Raw genomic sequence first — 14,377 nt, 5'->3', positions numbered from 1 at the left:
TTCTCTAAGTGGATGACACCACCCTCTGAGGGGCTCTGGAATGATCTTTGGTGGGGAGAGGAGTAGTAGCCTCAGGTGACACAAATTTTTTTTAAATCATTAAAGGGTTGAAGAATTATATTTCCAGGGGGATGCTGAGTAATTTTTTTAAAGGGGGTATTAGGCTGAATAAGTTTGGGAACCTCTTAGAGAAGTATGGAATTTTGCTTTACAGGCGGTTTAGGACAAAGTTAACTTACACATATCAAGAATTGCCTGTAAGATTTTTTTCTCTCCTATTTTTTTTCACAGTAGGATTTTTTTTTATTGCATTCTAGTTTTATAGTTTGTTACCTATTTTTCTGAATAACTAACATGGGATAATTGGGTAGTATTATAAAGTTATAAAGGCAAGGGGTTTCTGATTTGCCCTGTTTACTATGTAGTTAGATAAACCAAGATCAGGAGAAAAATTTTAATGCTTGCTCAGTATGGCACAAATGTAAAGGACAAGAAACTGCCACTAGTATTGAAACGATCTTTTTTCAGATAGTACTGAAAAAGGCCAGCCAGTAGGAACTTTAAGCTATGGATGTGTATAATAATTGAAGTTTGAAGAAGGATTCCCTGAACTTTCCTCGTTCGATATTTTTTAATCTCCATGGAATCAGTAACTGATCTTTAAAAAAATCTTTGTTTTTAAATATTAACATTTGTTTTTATAGAATTTCATAGCAAAAGTAGGCATCTGAATTTCAGTGCAATTATATCTAATTCCAAAAACATTGTCATTGATCTGTATTTATTTAATTCTTATGCCTCGGAAGACTTGGAATTTACATTAATCTATTTTGGGATGGGGCCTGGGTCTTTCTTTTATCAAAGGATATCCAAGAAGCAAATTTCAAGACATCAAGTAGTCGACTGCTTGCAGCTGTTATGTCAGCTTTATGTCACACATCTGTCAAGTTGACCTCTATCTTTCCCATTGCCTATGATGGAGAAGTATTACTTCGATCCATTGTTAAACAAGTCAGTACTGAAAATGACTCTGCCCTGGCTCACCGGTTTCCTCTGTTGGTAGCACACATGGAAAAACTCAGTCAGGTCAGAATTGATTTTGAAGTATTTCTTGTTATTTTTCCCAGGGAAATGAAATTTTAACTGACCTTTACTTATTAAATTAAGAAATGAAACCTTTTACTTTTTGTCATTGTTTATTCTAACCTAATTCTAATATGCTGCCAAATATTAATTTTCTCCTTTGCTAATTTTCACAAGATTAACCTGCTTTAAGGAGAATTCCCAGTTGTACATTTTAATTTTGTTTCAGTTTCTCCAGAATCATTAAATATCAGTTTTATTGTGGTAAGGCATTACCATGGAGAAATGTGAGCCTTAAAATTATTTTTTGGAAGAGAATACCAATATTTGAAATTCACTGCTATTTAAAATTTATGTATAAACATTCCAAAAAAGAAATTATACATATAAGATTTCTTTTCTGTGTATCTTCAGTTTTTAATTCCATGCTTTCTCATAGAAAAAAAGACATTGCAACATCTTTGTGTTTTTAATGCTATCTTCCATTTCAAAATGGAGTTGTGATATGTATATTTTACATTAAATTATCGTTATGGAGTTTTTAATACATATTTCATTCAAAATAGAATTTTATTTCCCTATGTATTTGGGATTCAAAAACAAAATCACTCTGTTAATCCCTTCTGACCACAGTTTACAATGTGTTTGAAATATATCAGAAGGCTTAATGATGTTACTGTTATAGTTGTCATCCTATATCCTTTCTTAGGATTAAATATGTCTTAGCTGAACCCTCAGTTAAATCAGTTTTTCCTTTATATTTGTCTTTTAATTAATTTATACAAACCATAATTTTTATTTAAATGGGTTTTTTGCATTCTTGGAGTCTTATTCAGATATCAAAAAGGATAAAATGATTGTTTATTTTTAAAATGTAAGAACAAATGTTAAATTGTATTACACAGTGAAATACACCATCTGGGGTATCTGGGGAAGAAGGGAGGCTCCATTGCTGAGAACTGCAAGATCAAACACTAAGACTTGACTCTGCAAACTAGTGTGAAATTATGTACAGCTCCTTTCATAGTTTCAAATCTCCTTTTTCTTGTACATGAAATAGAATAGATACCTACTCCTTGTTAAAATAAAAAATAACAGAAAGCTTTTGAAATCAGAAGACCTGAGTTGGAGGCCTGGCTCTGACAGTTAATTAGATTTGTGCCCTTGGGAAATCACTTTATCTTTCTTCCTTAAATATCAAACATGTAGAAAATGTCAAACAATTATCCCTGCTTGTAAAATTGTAATAATACTTGCACAACTCCTCTTACATAGTTGTCATGAGTCAAGTTTAGTGTAAGGTTTAAAAGTGCTTTTATTACAGAAATGAAAAAATGATAAAAGTGATCAAGTGAAAAAATGAGTTTAGACACTGAATTTGACTTAATGTAATTTCTATCCAAGCATAAATTTTAAAAACTTAGTCTTTAACACAAAATTATTTTGAATGTATGCCCATATTGAAGAAATTAAGGCAGCATTTTCTATATATTCTGTTTTTATTCTATCTTTCCTTACATCATAGAGTGAGGAGAATGTCTCTGGAATGACAAGCTTTCGTGAAGTTCTGGAGAAGATGTTAGTTATTGTTGTGTTACCGGTCAGAAATAGCCTAAGACGAGAAAACGAACTCTTCTCCTCTCATCTAGTCTCTAATACTTGTGGATTACTTGCCAGTATTGTGAGTGAACTTACAGCATCAGCCCTTGGATCTGAGGTAATGAATGTGTTACTTAACAATTTTATAATATGTATTGCTTTTAAATGAACTGTAAGATTTTTGTTTAAATGTAATTTTCAAATAAAACTAAGCATACAGTTTAAAGAAAGCTGGCAAAACTTTGTTTTTGTTCTTCATTTATAAATACTTCGAACATGGTCTCTTGGCAAATCCAGCCCGTTCTGAACATGCTTAAAATCTTTTTATTTTTTTTAAGACAGCAGTACAGAATAATTTTTAGTTGGGAAATAAAGGTTCACAAAGCTCAAAATCCTGGATTACTTTATGGTCACAAGTGTTTTTAGTGAAGACAAAGTGTGACAGAGTGGAAAGAGCAATAAATTAGAGGATAAAATACCAGGGATCTAGCCAGTCCTGGCTTTGCCCTTCTGTGGCCGTGTGTCTGTGGCCAAGTCACTTTACCTTTCTATTGCTCAGTTTCCTTTTCTCTACAATGAAAAGTCAGTCATTTATTCAATAAGGATTTATTAAATTCCTGATACCATTATTTGAAGAGAGGACTTGGAAGGATGTTAATTGTCTTCAAATACTCACAAAATTGATATGCCTTTTAAAAACTTTGAAGATATTGAGTACTTGAGTATTTGTTATCAAAAAATATAGTATTTAAAAGCTACCAAGTATCCTGTGCCCTTAGATACCAAATTTCTGGTTGGGGATTTCTTGTGGCTGGTATCTTGCTACGTTTTTTTTTTCCTGTCTTTTTTTTTTTTACTTTTTTAATAAGTTTATTTATTTTTAGTTTTAAATATTCACTTCCATAAGTTTTAAATTTTCTCCCCTTTCCTCCCCTCCCTCTCCCCAGGACAGCAAGCAATCCGATATAGGCTCTGTATATACATTCCTATTAAACATATTTTCACATTAGTCATATTGTATAGAAGCATTAGAATGAATGGGAGTAACCATGAGAAAGCAAAACATAAAACAAAAACAAAAAAAGAAAATAGTCTGCTTCGATCTGTATTCAAACTCCCTATTTCTTTTTCTGGATCTGGATGGCATTTTCCATCCTGAGGTTTTTGAAATTGTTTTAGGTCCTTGCATTGCTGAGAAGAACTAAGTCTATCAAAGTCAGTCATCACACACTGACTGTAGCTGTTACTGTGTACAGTGTTCTCCTGGTTCTGCTCACTTCACTCAGCATCAGTACATTTAAGTCAGCTTGCTACATTTTAAAATTTTATAGAATTTATTTTTATTATTACTTTTTCTCTGGTATCGTCCTTTAGGCTCTTCTCTTCTCCTTACCACTTCAATCCAGATTCCTTACTTGTCTAGAGAAACATGCTGACTCATTGTACTGCCCTCCACATGAATTCCAGGGCCTTAGTTTGAGAAACATTCTTTTCTGAAATTTATTCTGTGTGTGGGTGGCTATGAATCAGGAGGATCCCAGGTTCCCTCACATACTGTATTTCAAATTCAAATAATTGTTTTTGAATGTTACTATATGCTAAGTAGTCTCTGAGTGGGTTCCAAGGATATATGTAATATATTGTCAAATAGTTGACAATCTAGTTGTGCTTAGAGTTTACATTTCTAACCCAGGGTAATCTTCAAAACTTAAAAAGAGTAGCCGTAGACCTACCCTGGAGGTTCCACATCACTCTTAGAGTATTCTTGGAAGGCCTGTTTTTAGTTAGTCCAGCCACAAATTCTTCTACCCAGTTTCTTTGGATCTCGAAGGCCAGCCTGGGTCAGAAGTAAGGCCTTTCAGTTTAATATACCATAAACCAGAACAATTTTCCTTGACCCCTACACCAAATTACGTATTTGGTAAAATCAGAGGCATATGCTTTGGACACCTATTTATTAAATTGATATTGTTTGTAGGATTGGTATTCTTTACTGAAATTTCAATTTTTCTGTTATAATTGACAAAATATAGCTGGCATTTTTACAGCAAACATTGTTTTGCAATCATTTAAGTAAATATTAAAAAGCTATCACTGTATCTTGCTTTTTGTCTGTTTTGATTTAAACTGCTCTTTAAGTGAATATATTTTGGTGATATAAGGTCTTTCTGAATAGTTGCTGATCTACACGAGTAGAGGGAGTTTCCCACAGTCGTGAAATGACAGATCTTCCCACCTTCCATCCTTCCCTCAGCACATGCACACGAGCACACATGCACACACACACACCCCAGAAAGTCATTCAAGTATGTGAATTTAAATGAAGCTCTGAGAACATGCTGTTTTTCTACTAGTTACACTTAGAATGCTAAAGTCTGAATTGTTCTTGTAGTTCTCCTGGATAATATTGCCTCACCTCATACCATTTCAAAATTTTGGTAATATTTTATCTAAGTACAAAGTTATGAAACCCATCGTTTAATTGATCTCCCTTTCATAAAACTTTCTTGTTGACTAATTTCTATCTATGATATCATTTTACCCAGGATTTTTTATTGAGGAACCAATTAACATCAGGTAGTATATATTTGTATATTAGGCTACTGTCTAAAAACTTTCAGATAAAATTTATAGGTATTGGTAAAGTAATACTGCTGCTTGGAACTATGAAATTATTAATGGTTTATTTTACATTTTAACAGGTTGATGGACTTAACTCTCTTCATTCTGTCAAATCCAGTGCCAACCGATTTACTAAAACAAGTCAAGGAAGAAGTTGGAATACTGGAAATGGGTCTCCTGACGCAATCTGTTTTTCTGTAGACAAACCTGGTATAGTTGTGGTTGGCTTTTCTGTCTATGGAGGAGGAGGAATTCATGAATATGAATTAGAGGTCTTAGTTGATGATGTAAGTACTGCTGTTGCGTTAGCATTACAATGGTATTAGCATGATAGAATTTTAAAAATTTTTTGAAGGATTATCATCTGGAAGAGGTATTAGATTGCTTTTCTCCAGAGAGCAGAATTAGAACTCATGAGCTACAATTAGAACGTGACAAGTTTCTATGTCAAAAAAAGTGTTTTACTAACATTTAAACCTGTCTACAGATAGAATGACCTTCTTGAGGGGATACTTAGTCTCCCAAAGCCAGAGGTGCTCAGATGGAAGTTAGATAACATTTTTTAGGACATTGTAGAAGGTATTCATCCTTTGGACAGCACGTTTAACTAGAGCAGCGGTTCATGGACCCTTTTGGCATTTTGGTGAAATCTGTCATCTTCTCAGAATATTGGTTTTTTTTTCAGAATAATGTTTTTAAATGAATAAAATGAAATGCAGGAGATCACAAAGGAAAGATTATATTAAAAACACAGTTATCCAAATTTTTTTTAAAAAGTTCGGAGGACCCCAGCTAAGAAATCCTGGACTAGATGAAGTTTGTTCTAATTCTGTATTCTCTTATTCTGTATGTTATCTTATATATTTATACTAGTCCTCAATGCTACAGGGCATGAAATACTTATTATCCTTGTCCTAGGAATTAGTGAAAACTTAGGGAGAATTTAAAACTTTAACAGATCTTTCAGGAAGCCATCATGTAAGGCAAGTAAAAAATAACAGGCCACTGCCCTTTTTATCAGTAGCCTCTTTAGGGGGACATTAGAAACAGATTAGACCAAAGATTAGAAACTGTAATTGAGCACCATTTTATAGGTGTTGAGCTAGAGTCAGATACATGTTAAGTGTGGCTATTATGTAGTAGACAAGATTTAACTTCCAGACTAGAATCAACCTACGGACCAGTGTTTGGGAAATTCTGCGACAAAGTTCTAATTCGTGGTTCTTTAGTCTTATGGTAACTTTACTTAGAACTTGGCTATGATAAAGCAGAGCAAAAACCAAGGGTGGATACAAATTTCTATTTTAGGCAATGGGATATGTCTAGTCATTCAGACAGGAATCATATAATATTAGAGGTTAAGGGTACCAAACTCCTTCACTTTAAAATTGAGAAAACAAAAGCTCACAGTGGTTTGTTCAAGAAATGTCACATAACTACTTAGGGACAGAGCTAGTACTATAATTCATGTCTCAGTCTCAGTCTGGAGTTTTTAACCCCATACAAATGGTGACTTTCATATCTGGCATCACTTCTTAAGAAAATTAATTGGATTTCTGTTTATGCATAAGTAGAATCTATAAATAGCTACACAGATAATCTTGGATTATGGGAATATGTAGATAATAAGGTAGAAATTGCATACTTGTGGTGAGGAGTTTTGGAATATCAGTAAAAGTGAACAGAATTGTTGGCTGTTTTTTAGTTAGAATCAAAATGGCTAATTCAGAACACCAAAATTATCCTTTCTACGAAACCCACCCCTCTTCTAGACCTCTTAAATTGTGGGTCATGACCCGTTATGGGAAAAATTTGGCAACAGTAAAAGGTTTCTGAACATGCAACAACCAAAAATTCAAAATCAAACGCATAATGAATCTGAGGTGTTTCTGGCAGCGCTTGCCCGTGTCACATCATGCAATATCACTGCAGCCTTGGTTCTGAACACACAACATGTGTACCTTGCACTGCACATGCCATCATGCCCATGCAGTGCCAACGAATGCTACTGAAACACAAAAAGGGGTCAGAAGTAGAAAAAGTTTAAGAAGCCCTGTTCTAGACTTGCATATTTCTTCCAGAGTTATTGTCTTTCTTCCAGGTCACCCAGCTTTGCTATCTTAGAGTCTTTTTCAACTCCTTACTCTTCCTCACCCCCCTATAGCTGATCACTTTTCAGGTGTTGTAGATTCTACCTGTGCAGTACCCTCTCAAACCAGTCCCTTTGTCTCTGCTCACATGGCCACCACCCTAATTGAAGTTCTCCTGACTTCTTGTCTGCACTGTTGGAATAGTCTCTTAATTGGTCTCCCAGTCTCAATTCTCTTCCTTCCTTACTTTATCCCCCTCATAGCTACTAAAGGAACTTTCCTAAAATGCATCCTGATCCTGGCCTTCCTCTCAGCTTAGTGAACTCTTGTGGATTCTAATTATCTCTAACATCAAATACAGATTTCTCTGTTTGGCATTTCAAGTTCTTCATAACTTGGCTCCAACCCACTCCCCTCCCCTTATTGTTCATTAGGCCCAAACTGCCCTTCTTGTTTTTCCTCCCACATGACACTCCATCTTGCAGATTTGTGTCTTTCCACGGGCTGTGTGCCGTGCCTGAAATGGACCTTACTTCCTTGCCTCTTAAAATACTTAGTTTCTTTCAAAGCTCAGCTCAGATACCAACTCCTCAGGAGCCTTTCCCAATTACAGATTACCCTCACTGAACCCCCGCTCCTGCCTTTTTGCTGTTAGCATCTTTCCCACCCACCTCTATTACATTGCATATTTTGTATGTACTTTTATACATATACACACACACACACACACACACAGAGGCTATCTTTCCTCAAAAGAATGAAAACTCCTTTAAGGTGGGGACTGTTTGATTTTTAGGTATCTTCAGCATTTTGTACAGTGCCTGGATGCAAAGTAGGTGCTTAGTGAATGTTCATACATTGATTGAATGTGCTAGGTCCTTGTGACATAGTCTATCACCCCAAGAACCTTACAAATCTAAGATTAGAATAACATATATTTGTAGATAATTCTGAAGGAGAGGTCAAGCAAGAAGGGTTGAGATAATGGGGATTGTGAGATCTCTTATAGCTATGGGGTTCATGAAGGCTTCAAAGAACTGGCACCCAAGCTGAATCTTGAAAAAAAAAGTAAAGGATTTCACAAGAAACAAATGTGGCTGGAATCCATTCTAGGCATAGAAACAGCACTTGGGAAAGAACCCAATGAAATTTTTCTTGTGTATTTGGGGAATGCTGAACTCGAATTGTTCATTTTATTAGGAAATAATCCACTAATCATAGTGGATTTAGTCATTGAAGAACTATTTTAGTTATAAAATATGTATAATTTCTCATAGATTAAAAATAATCTTAAGAACAAATATTAAGTGCTGAAGCTTTTTGCTATTGCATATAACTTAGTTTCTCATAATATTATGATTCTAAGTATATTAGTATTTTGGTAGATAAATAATTTTGTATTTTAGAAACACATTTATGAGGTTGGACTACATGGTCTCAGAGATCCCTTCTGGCACAGGATTTTTTATGATCCTGTAGTCCTATAAAGAAAGGGGGGAAAGTTGCATAACATTGAAGGAGAAGCAGCTGTGGTATTTGTAGAAAACTCTGATTATTCAAATAATAAAGTAAAATCCATAAGGATTTGTGTACCATGATCTCACAATGTATTTTGTATATCAGAAAATTTGCTTGGAAGATCATCAGTGAAATAAATATTTTTGTAGACTTTTAAAAGTTTTGCCACGTAAGCATTATAGAACTTTTCATGGTCACACATTCTGGAGCTTTTAAAATGGAAATACTATTTTTTTTTAACTAGAGTGAGCATGCAGGAGATTCAACTCATTCACACAGATGGACATCCTTGGAATTAGTCAAAGGAACCTATACAACTGATGATTCCCCTAGTGACATAGCTGAAATTAGACTTGATAAAGTTGTTCCTTTAAAAGTAAGTTGAAAAAAATGTTATGTTTTCTTGGTAATGGATAATAATGCTTTAAAGAAGAAAAGTGAGTTTTTTATTGTCATAAAGATTGTGAAAAGATGTTATGAATTTCCTTACATAGCTGATCCCAATCCGACCTCTACCTGAAAATAACGTATTGAGTTGCATCTTTGTATGTAAGGCTCATCATTTTTGACTTTGTGTATAAATAATGATAACCATAATAGGTACCTTATTATATGACCTACAAATCAAAACCATCAAACAGTTTTAACTATAAACAGTAAGTGTTGAAAATGCTAAAGCTTATTGTTATCATTGAATGCAATTGGATTTGCTATTAATAATGTTTTTTTGTATTGAATCATTAAAAAAGACATTGGAATCTAACTATGGAGCAGAAATTAATAATTTGCAAGTCAACTTTAGACCTTATAAAAGGATCTTTAGTTATTGAACTACCAAAATATCCTAATAAAGTATCGCCTATAACATCAAGGACCAATGCATGCCTTGTACTTTACCTATTTTGAGCATTGTCTCTTCTTATCACACTGATTAAACAGGAAGGCATTTTTATATCTTTCCATTGATTTATACCACATTAATGAATATAGTGAAGACACAGTCCCCTCAATCCCTGCAGTCTTTTGTGAAATTATTTGTGCTTCATCATATTGCTCATGAATTATATAAGCCAAAGTAAAAATTCAAAGTAAATTTATTTATGCACTTTCTCCTATTGAATATCTCCACTTTATCCTGTATATGTCCTGTTTATAATTAGTTATTTACATGTTTCACCCCCATTAGACCATGGCATCCTTAAGATCAGGGACTATTTTTTGCCTTTCTTTGTATCTTCAGTACTTAGCTTTGCGACTGAGACATAATCAGTTAATATAAATGCTTTTTGGCTTGAGAAAGAATCACAGTATAAAGTAGTTTATCTTAGTATATATCACACATAAATTACAAATGCATATTAACATTGCATCATCTATTTTAAAGGAAAATGTGAAATATGCTGTTCGTTTAAGGAATTATGGAAGCCGTACAGCCAATGGAGATGGAGGAATGACCACAGTCCAGTGTCCTGATGGTGTAACATTTACATTCAGTACATGTAGTTTAAGTAGTAATGGCACAAACCAAACAAGAGGACAAATTCCACAAATCCTTTACTATAGGTAGGTGATGTGTTTTTAATAAAAAGAGCTAATACATTTACCTATAAGGCAAAAGTCTTATCATGGATAGTTATAACTCAGTTTTAATTTTTTTCTTCCATGAGCCCTGTCAGCACTTTTGTCCCTCTCTTTGGAATTTATTGTGTTCTGCTTTCTAGTACCTTATCTGTGTAGTTACCTTTAAGTTAGGTATTATGCTTTCTTTTTCATTCTTAGTATCAAGCACAGCCCTTTGGATATTTGATAAATGGTTGTTAAATTTGAAGCCATCATTTACCGTGATTTCATTTTGAGTTGTTTTTCCATTTTAGTATTCTCTTTAAATATGAATACTTCAGGATGTTATTAATTATCTGATATCATCTTCATTGTACATGTATAGCTTTTAGAACATTACTCTTGACCATGTTATTTTATTTAATAGTCTTGATACCCAACCATACCCTATCATAACAAAATCCTGCTGCAATATTGGATGATCATTCAAAGGGCCAATATAGAATAGTGGTAAGAACACTCAATTTGTGATCATAGAGCATGGGTTCTATTTCTGGCTCTGCTGCTTACTCTTTGTAACCTACATAAGACCTAGGGACCCTTTTATTTCTGATCCCATGACTTTTGGGAGTCACTTAAGCTCTGTAAGCCTCAGTTGTTCTTCTTTAAAATGTAGGAGGACTGGACTAGATGGTCTCTAAGGTCACTTCAGGTTCTAATCCTGTGATCCAGCAATAATATACTTTCTGCTGTTGGATATAGCTGACTCTTCATCTCTCTTCTGTTTGCTTTTACACTGCACTGGCTGGCCCCCATGTCTGGAATGTGCTTCTTCTTTACCTTCATCTCTCAAAATCCTTCATTGCCTTCATAGTCTCAGATCAATAACCATCTTTTACATGAAATCTTTTCAGAATTTCCCCTAACCACTACCAAACTACCTGAGGGGTGGGGTTTTTTCATATGTATGTATGTATTACATACATAATTATATCCGAAATTTTATCCTTTTTTAGAATGTTGGTTCCTTGTAGACAGAGACTATCTCACTTTTGTCTTTAGATTCCCAGTGCTAAGCATAGTACCTAATATAGTATATAATAGGTACTTTAACAAGTGCTTATTAATTGATTGGTCCTTTGCCCTACCTATCATATGCTGGCTATCTTCTCCATCAGTTGTCAGAAAAGTCCTTTCTACTCAGCTTGATTGAGAGCGTGAAGTAACCTGCCCATGAACCTTTTAATATTTAAAATGTTAAGAGAACAATGACTAGGCCTGTCCATTGTAGTTTCAGGAAATCACAAGAAGACATTCTTATTCACATGTTTTCTGTCCTCTTTGAGATCTTGTATGGTACCACAGGCACCTAAAGGAAAGACTGCTTGATGGGGAAGAAGCTAATAATAAATACCATGAGTTGCTATTTTCTCTTCCCCAGTGCTAAGAAGCACAGAAAGACATGAGTGTGGTAGAGGCCTCTGATGAAAGGCTTTTGGAGATGAAACCATAGAAATGTAACCACCTGGCTTATTACTAGAAACTAGTGCTGGAGTCTACTGTACACTCAAAGAGGAAGAGGAGAGTTGTCAGAGGGAATCTGAAATGGAAAGAGTATTAGAGCCAAAGAGGTTGGGTTCAAATTATACTGCTGACAGTACTTCTGCAACCTTGGAAAAGTCTTGTAACTTCCCAAGGTTCTATTTTCCACTCTGAAATGAAGTAGTTGGACTAGAGGACTCGGAGGTGTCTTCCAATGAGAGCTCTGTAATGCAATGAAATGGAGGGATTGCTGTTACCATTATAAAGATTACATACTCTCTTGTGTTTTTGTGAAGACCTATACTTTTTATAGGTTTTTATGGAAAATTTTAGCCTTCCAATAATGTATAACATCTGTCCAAAAAGTGAGAATGAAGAAGTGTTGTTTCATGGAACAGCCAGCATCCTGTACTGGATTCTCTCTAGGCCCTTCTGATTTATTCTGAGGCTATGGAAAAAAAAACCGAAAGCATTTTGATTCAATGCTGTGTTTTTATCAGGTTATCTTAAAGGAAGGGAACAGAGTAAATGGGGCTATCATGAGGCAGTGGAGGTAGAGAAGCAGATACTAGGTTACGTGGGGTGTGTGAAAGCTGTGTAGTAACATACTTGTATGGCCTATGACTTCTAGATAGATTTGTTTTTATGTTCTAATGTATAGTCATCAGCCTTCTTTTGGGGGAGGGAGGGTGTATTAGCAAGGCAATAATCACAATATAGATGATAATTGTCAATATGCCTATGTAGTTCTGTATCGCAAAATATAAGAGACTCTCCATATAGAAGGCAGAAGAAGTAGACCATTTATTCAGACACCAGAGAACCAGGTCCCAAAACCAGTAAGTCCAACCTATCCAAGCAGCAAACAAATTCCAGAACCAGTAAATCCCCTTTATAATAACAGCAAAGAATCTAAAACACGACATTACAGCAGGAAGCCAAGCCATTCAATAAAACCCCCTGTCCCCTGCTGGGGCCTTGCCACCAACAAGCACTCATAGCACAGCTAGGACATGCCTGCTCTCTCCCTTAGCTCTAACCACTCTCTCTTAACAATCTGTCCCTGCTTTAATATATAGTAAGATACACTGTGAATAAAATCCAGCCTCTCCTAGAGAATGCTGTTGGCAGTTCTCTCCCTGGCTTAACTTTCATTTCTTGCAAATACCTTTCCAAATCTCTAGGTTCTCCCCTCCGTAGCCTCTGTTTCCAGTCTTCACAGAGCCCTGCTAGAGGCTGGAACTTCTCCCCTTGCTATCTCTCCAGTTGCTACCCGAGGAGCAGTTCGTTTCTTTTCTGATTGACATATATAACATTCCTCTGCTACTTGTTTTAACAATGAATGAGAAATACTAATACCTCGATCTTGTGCCCACCAGTGTGTGGCCTGGACCCCTAAAAGGCTCGCCATTTGGTGGACCCGTTTTGCTAATACCAGACCATCAGCTGTCAGGGTAGGGACAATATGTTCAGTAGCAATCTTTGCTAGTCAATCAGCGTATGTATTGTACTCACATTCTAGTGTAGTGAGGGCCACATGAGCATCTACATGAAAAACTGACAAATTAGTAACCAAAGACATGTCCCATGTATCTTCCCATAATTCTTTGCCCCAAATTTGTTTACCATTAATTTCCCAATTCTGATTTTTCCACATTGACATCTATGTAACTAACCCATTAGCTTCCACCCATGAATCAGTGAATATATCACACTGGCCTCCTTTCTCTGTTTTAGATGTACTGCCATCAGTTCAGCACATTGACTACTTCCACCTATCCCAGTACTTTCCAAAATAAATGGTTTACTTCTTCTACCTTCTATATGGAGTCTCTTATATTTTGCGATACAGAACTACGTAGGCATATTGACAGTTATCGTGTATATTGTGATTGTTGCCTTGCTAATACAGAGAGGGGTTCCGAAACACAAGTGATATGTCGTAGTATCTGAATTATTTAGTCTGCTATTGTGCCACCTTATGCCACACCAGTTATACCAAAAGAGGGAGAGTTGGTCAATGGCGAAACCATATTCTAGTTGCAGCCTAGAGCCTGTGTATCTCTTTTTATCAGCTTAGTTCATCTACCTGCCCTAAGAGAGCAGAGCAACTACCATTTGATGACTTTGTTCCTAAAATAATCCCTGTTCCCTATAACATTTTTTTCACCTGAAATATTGTCATTAAATTGGTTAATATTGTCAGGTAGTGTATGAATATTGACTATTTTACCTATTGGGCAAGGGGGAAGGAGGGAGGAAGCACTATTTTTTTTGTTTTTGCTTAGATTTGTGGATTCAACTTTTAAACAAGATTTGTTCTCATCTATTTAAAAAACTGCATTTGCAATTTGCTACCACCA

At 35.3% G+C, this 14,377-nt stretch overlaps 1 protein-coding gene across 1 annotated transcript in view; it reads left to right on the top strand.

The window, feature by feature from the left end:
• The window catches only part of MYCBP2 (MYC binding protein 2), a 342,008-nt gene that overhangs the window by 173,231 nt on the left and 154,400 nt on the right, over nt 1-14,377 (top strand). Inside the window, exons 33-37 of the mRNA XM_036754198.1 lie at nt 865-1,086; nt 2,609-2,800; nt 5,385-5,591; nt 9,157-9,288; nt 10,297-10,475. Of these exons, the coding sequence (XP_036610093.1) occupies nt 865-1,086; nt 2,609-2,800; nt 5,385-5,591; nt 9,157-9,288; nt 10,297-10,475 (932 nt within the window). The remainder of the gene's footprint in view (nt 1-864; nt 1,087-2,608; nt 2,801-5,384; nt 5,592-9,156; nt 9,289-10,296; nt 10,476-14,377) is intronic.

This window comes from Trichosurus vulpecula, chromosome 4 (assembly GCF_011100635.1).
Source record: "Trichosurus vulpecula isolate mTriVul1 chromosome 4, mTriVul1.pri, whole genome shotgun sequence".
In the NCBI taxonomy this organism is placed as follows: domain Eukaryota; kingdom Metazoa; phylum Chordata; class Mammalia; order Diprotodontia; family Phalangeridae; genus Trichosurus; species Trichosurus vulpecula.
Note: the sequence above shows the minus strand (reverse complement) of the source record. Positions and strands in the feature narration are given on the sequence as shown.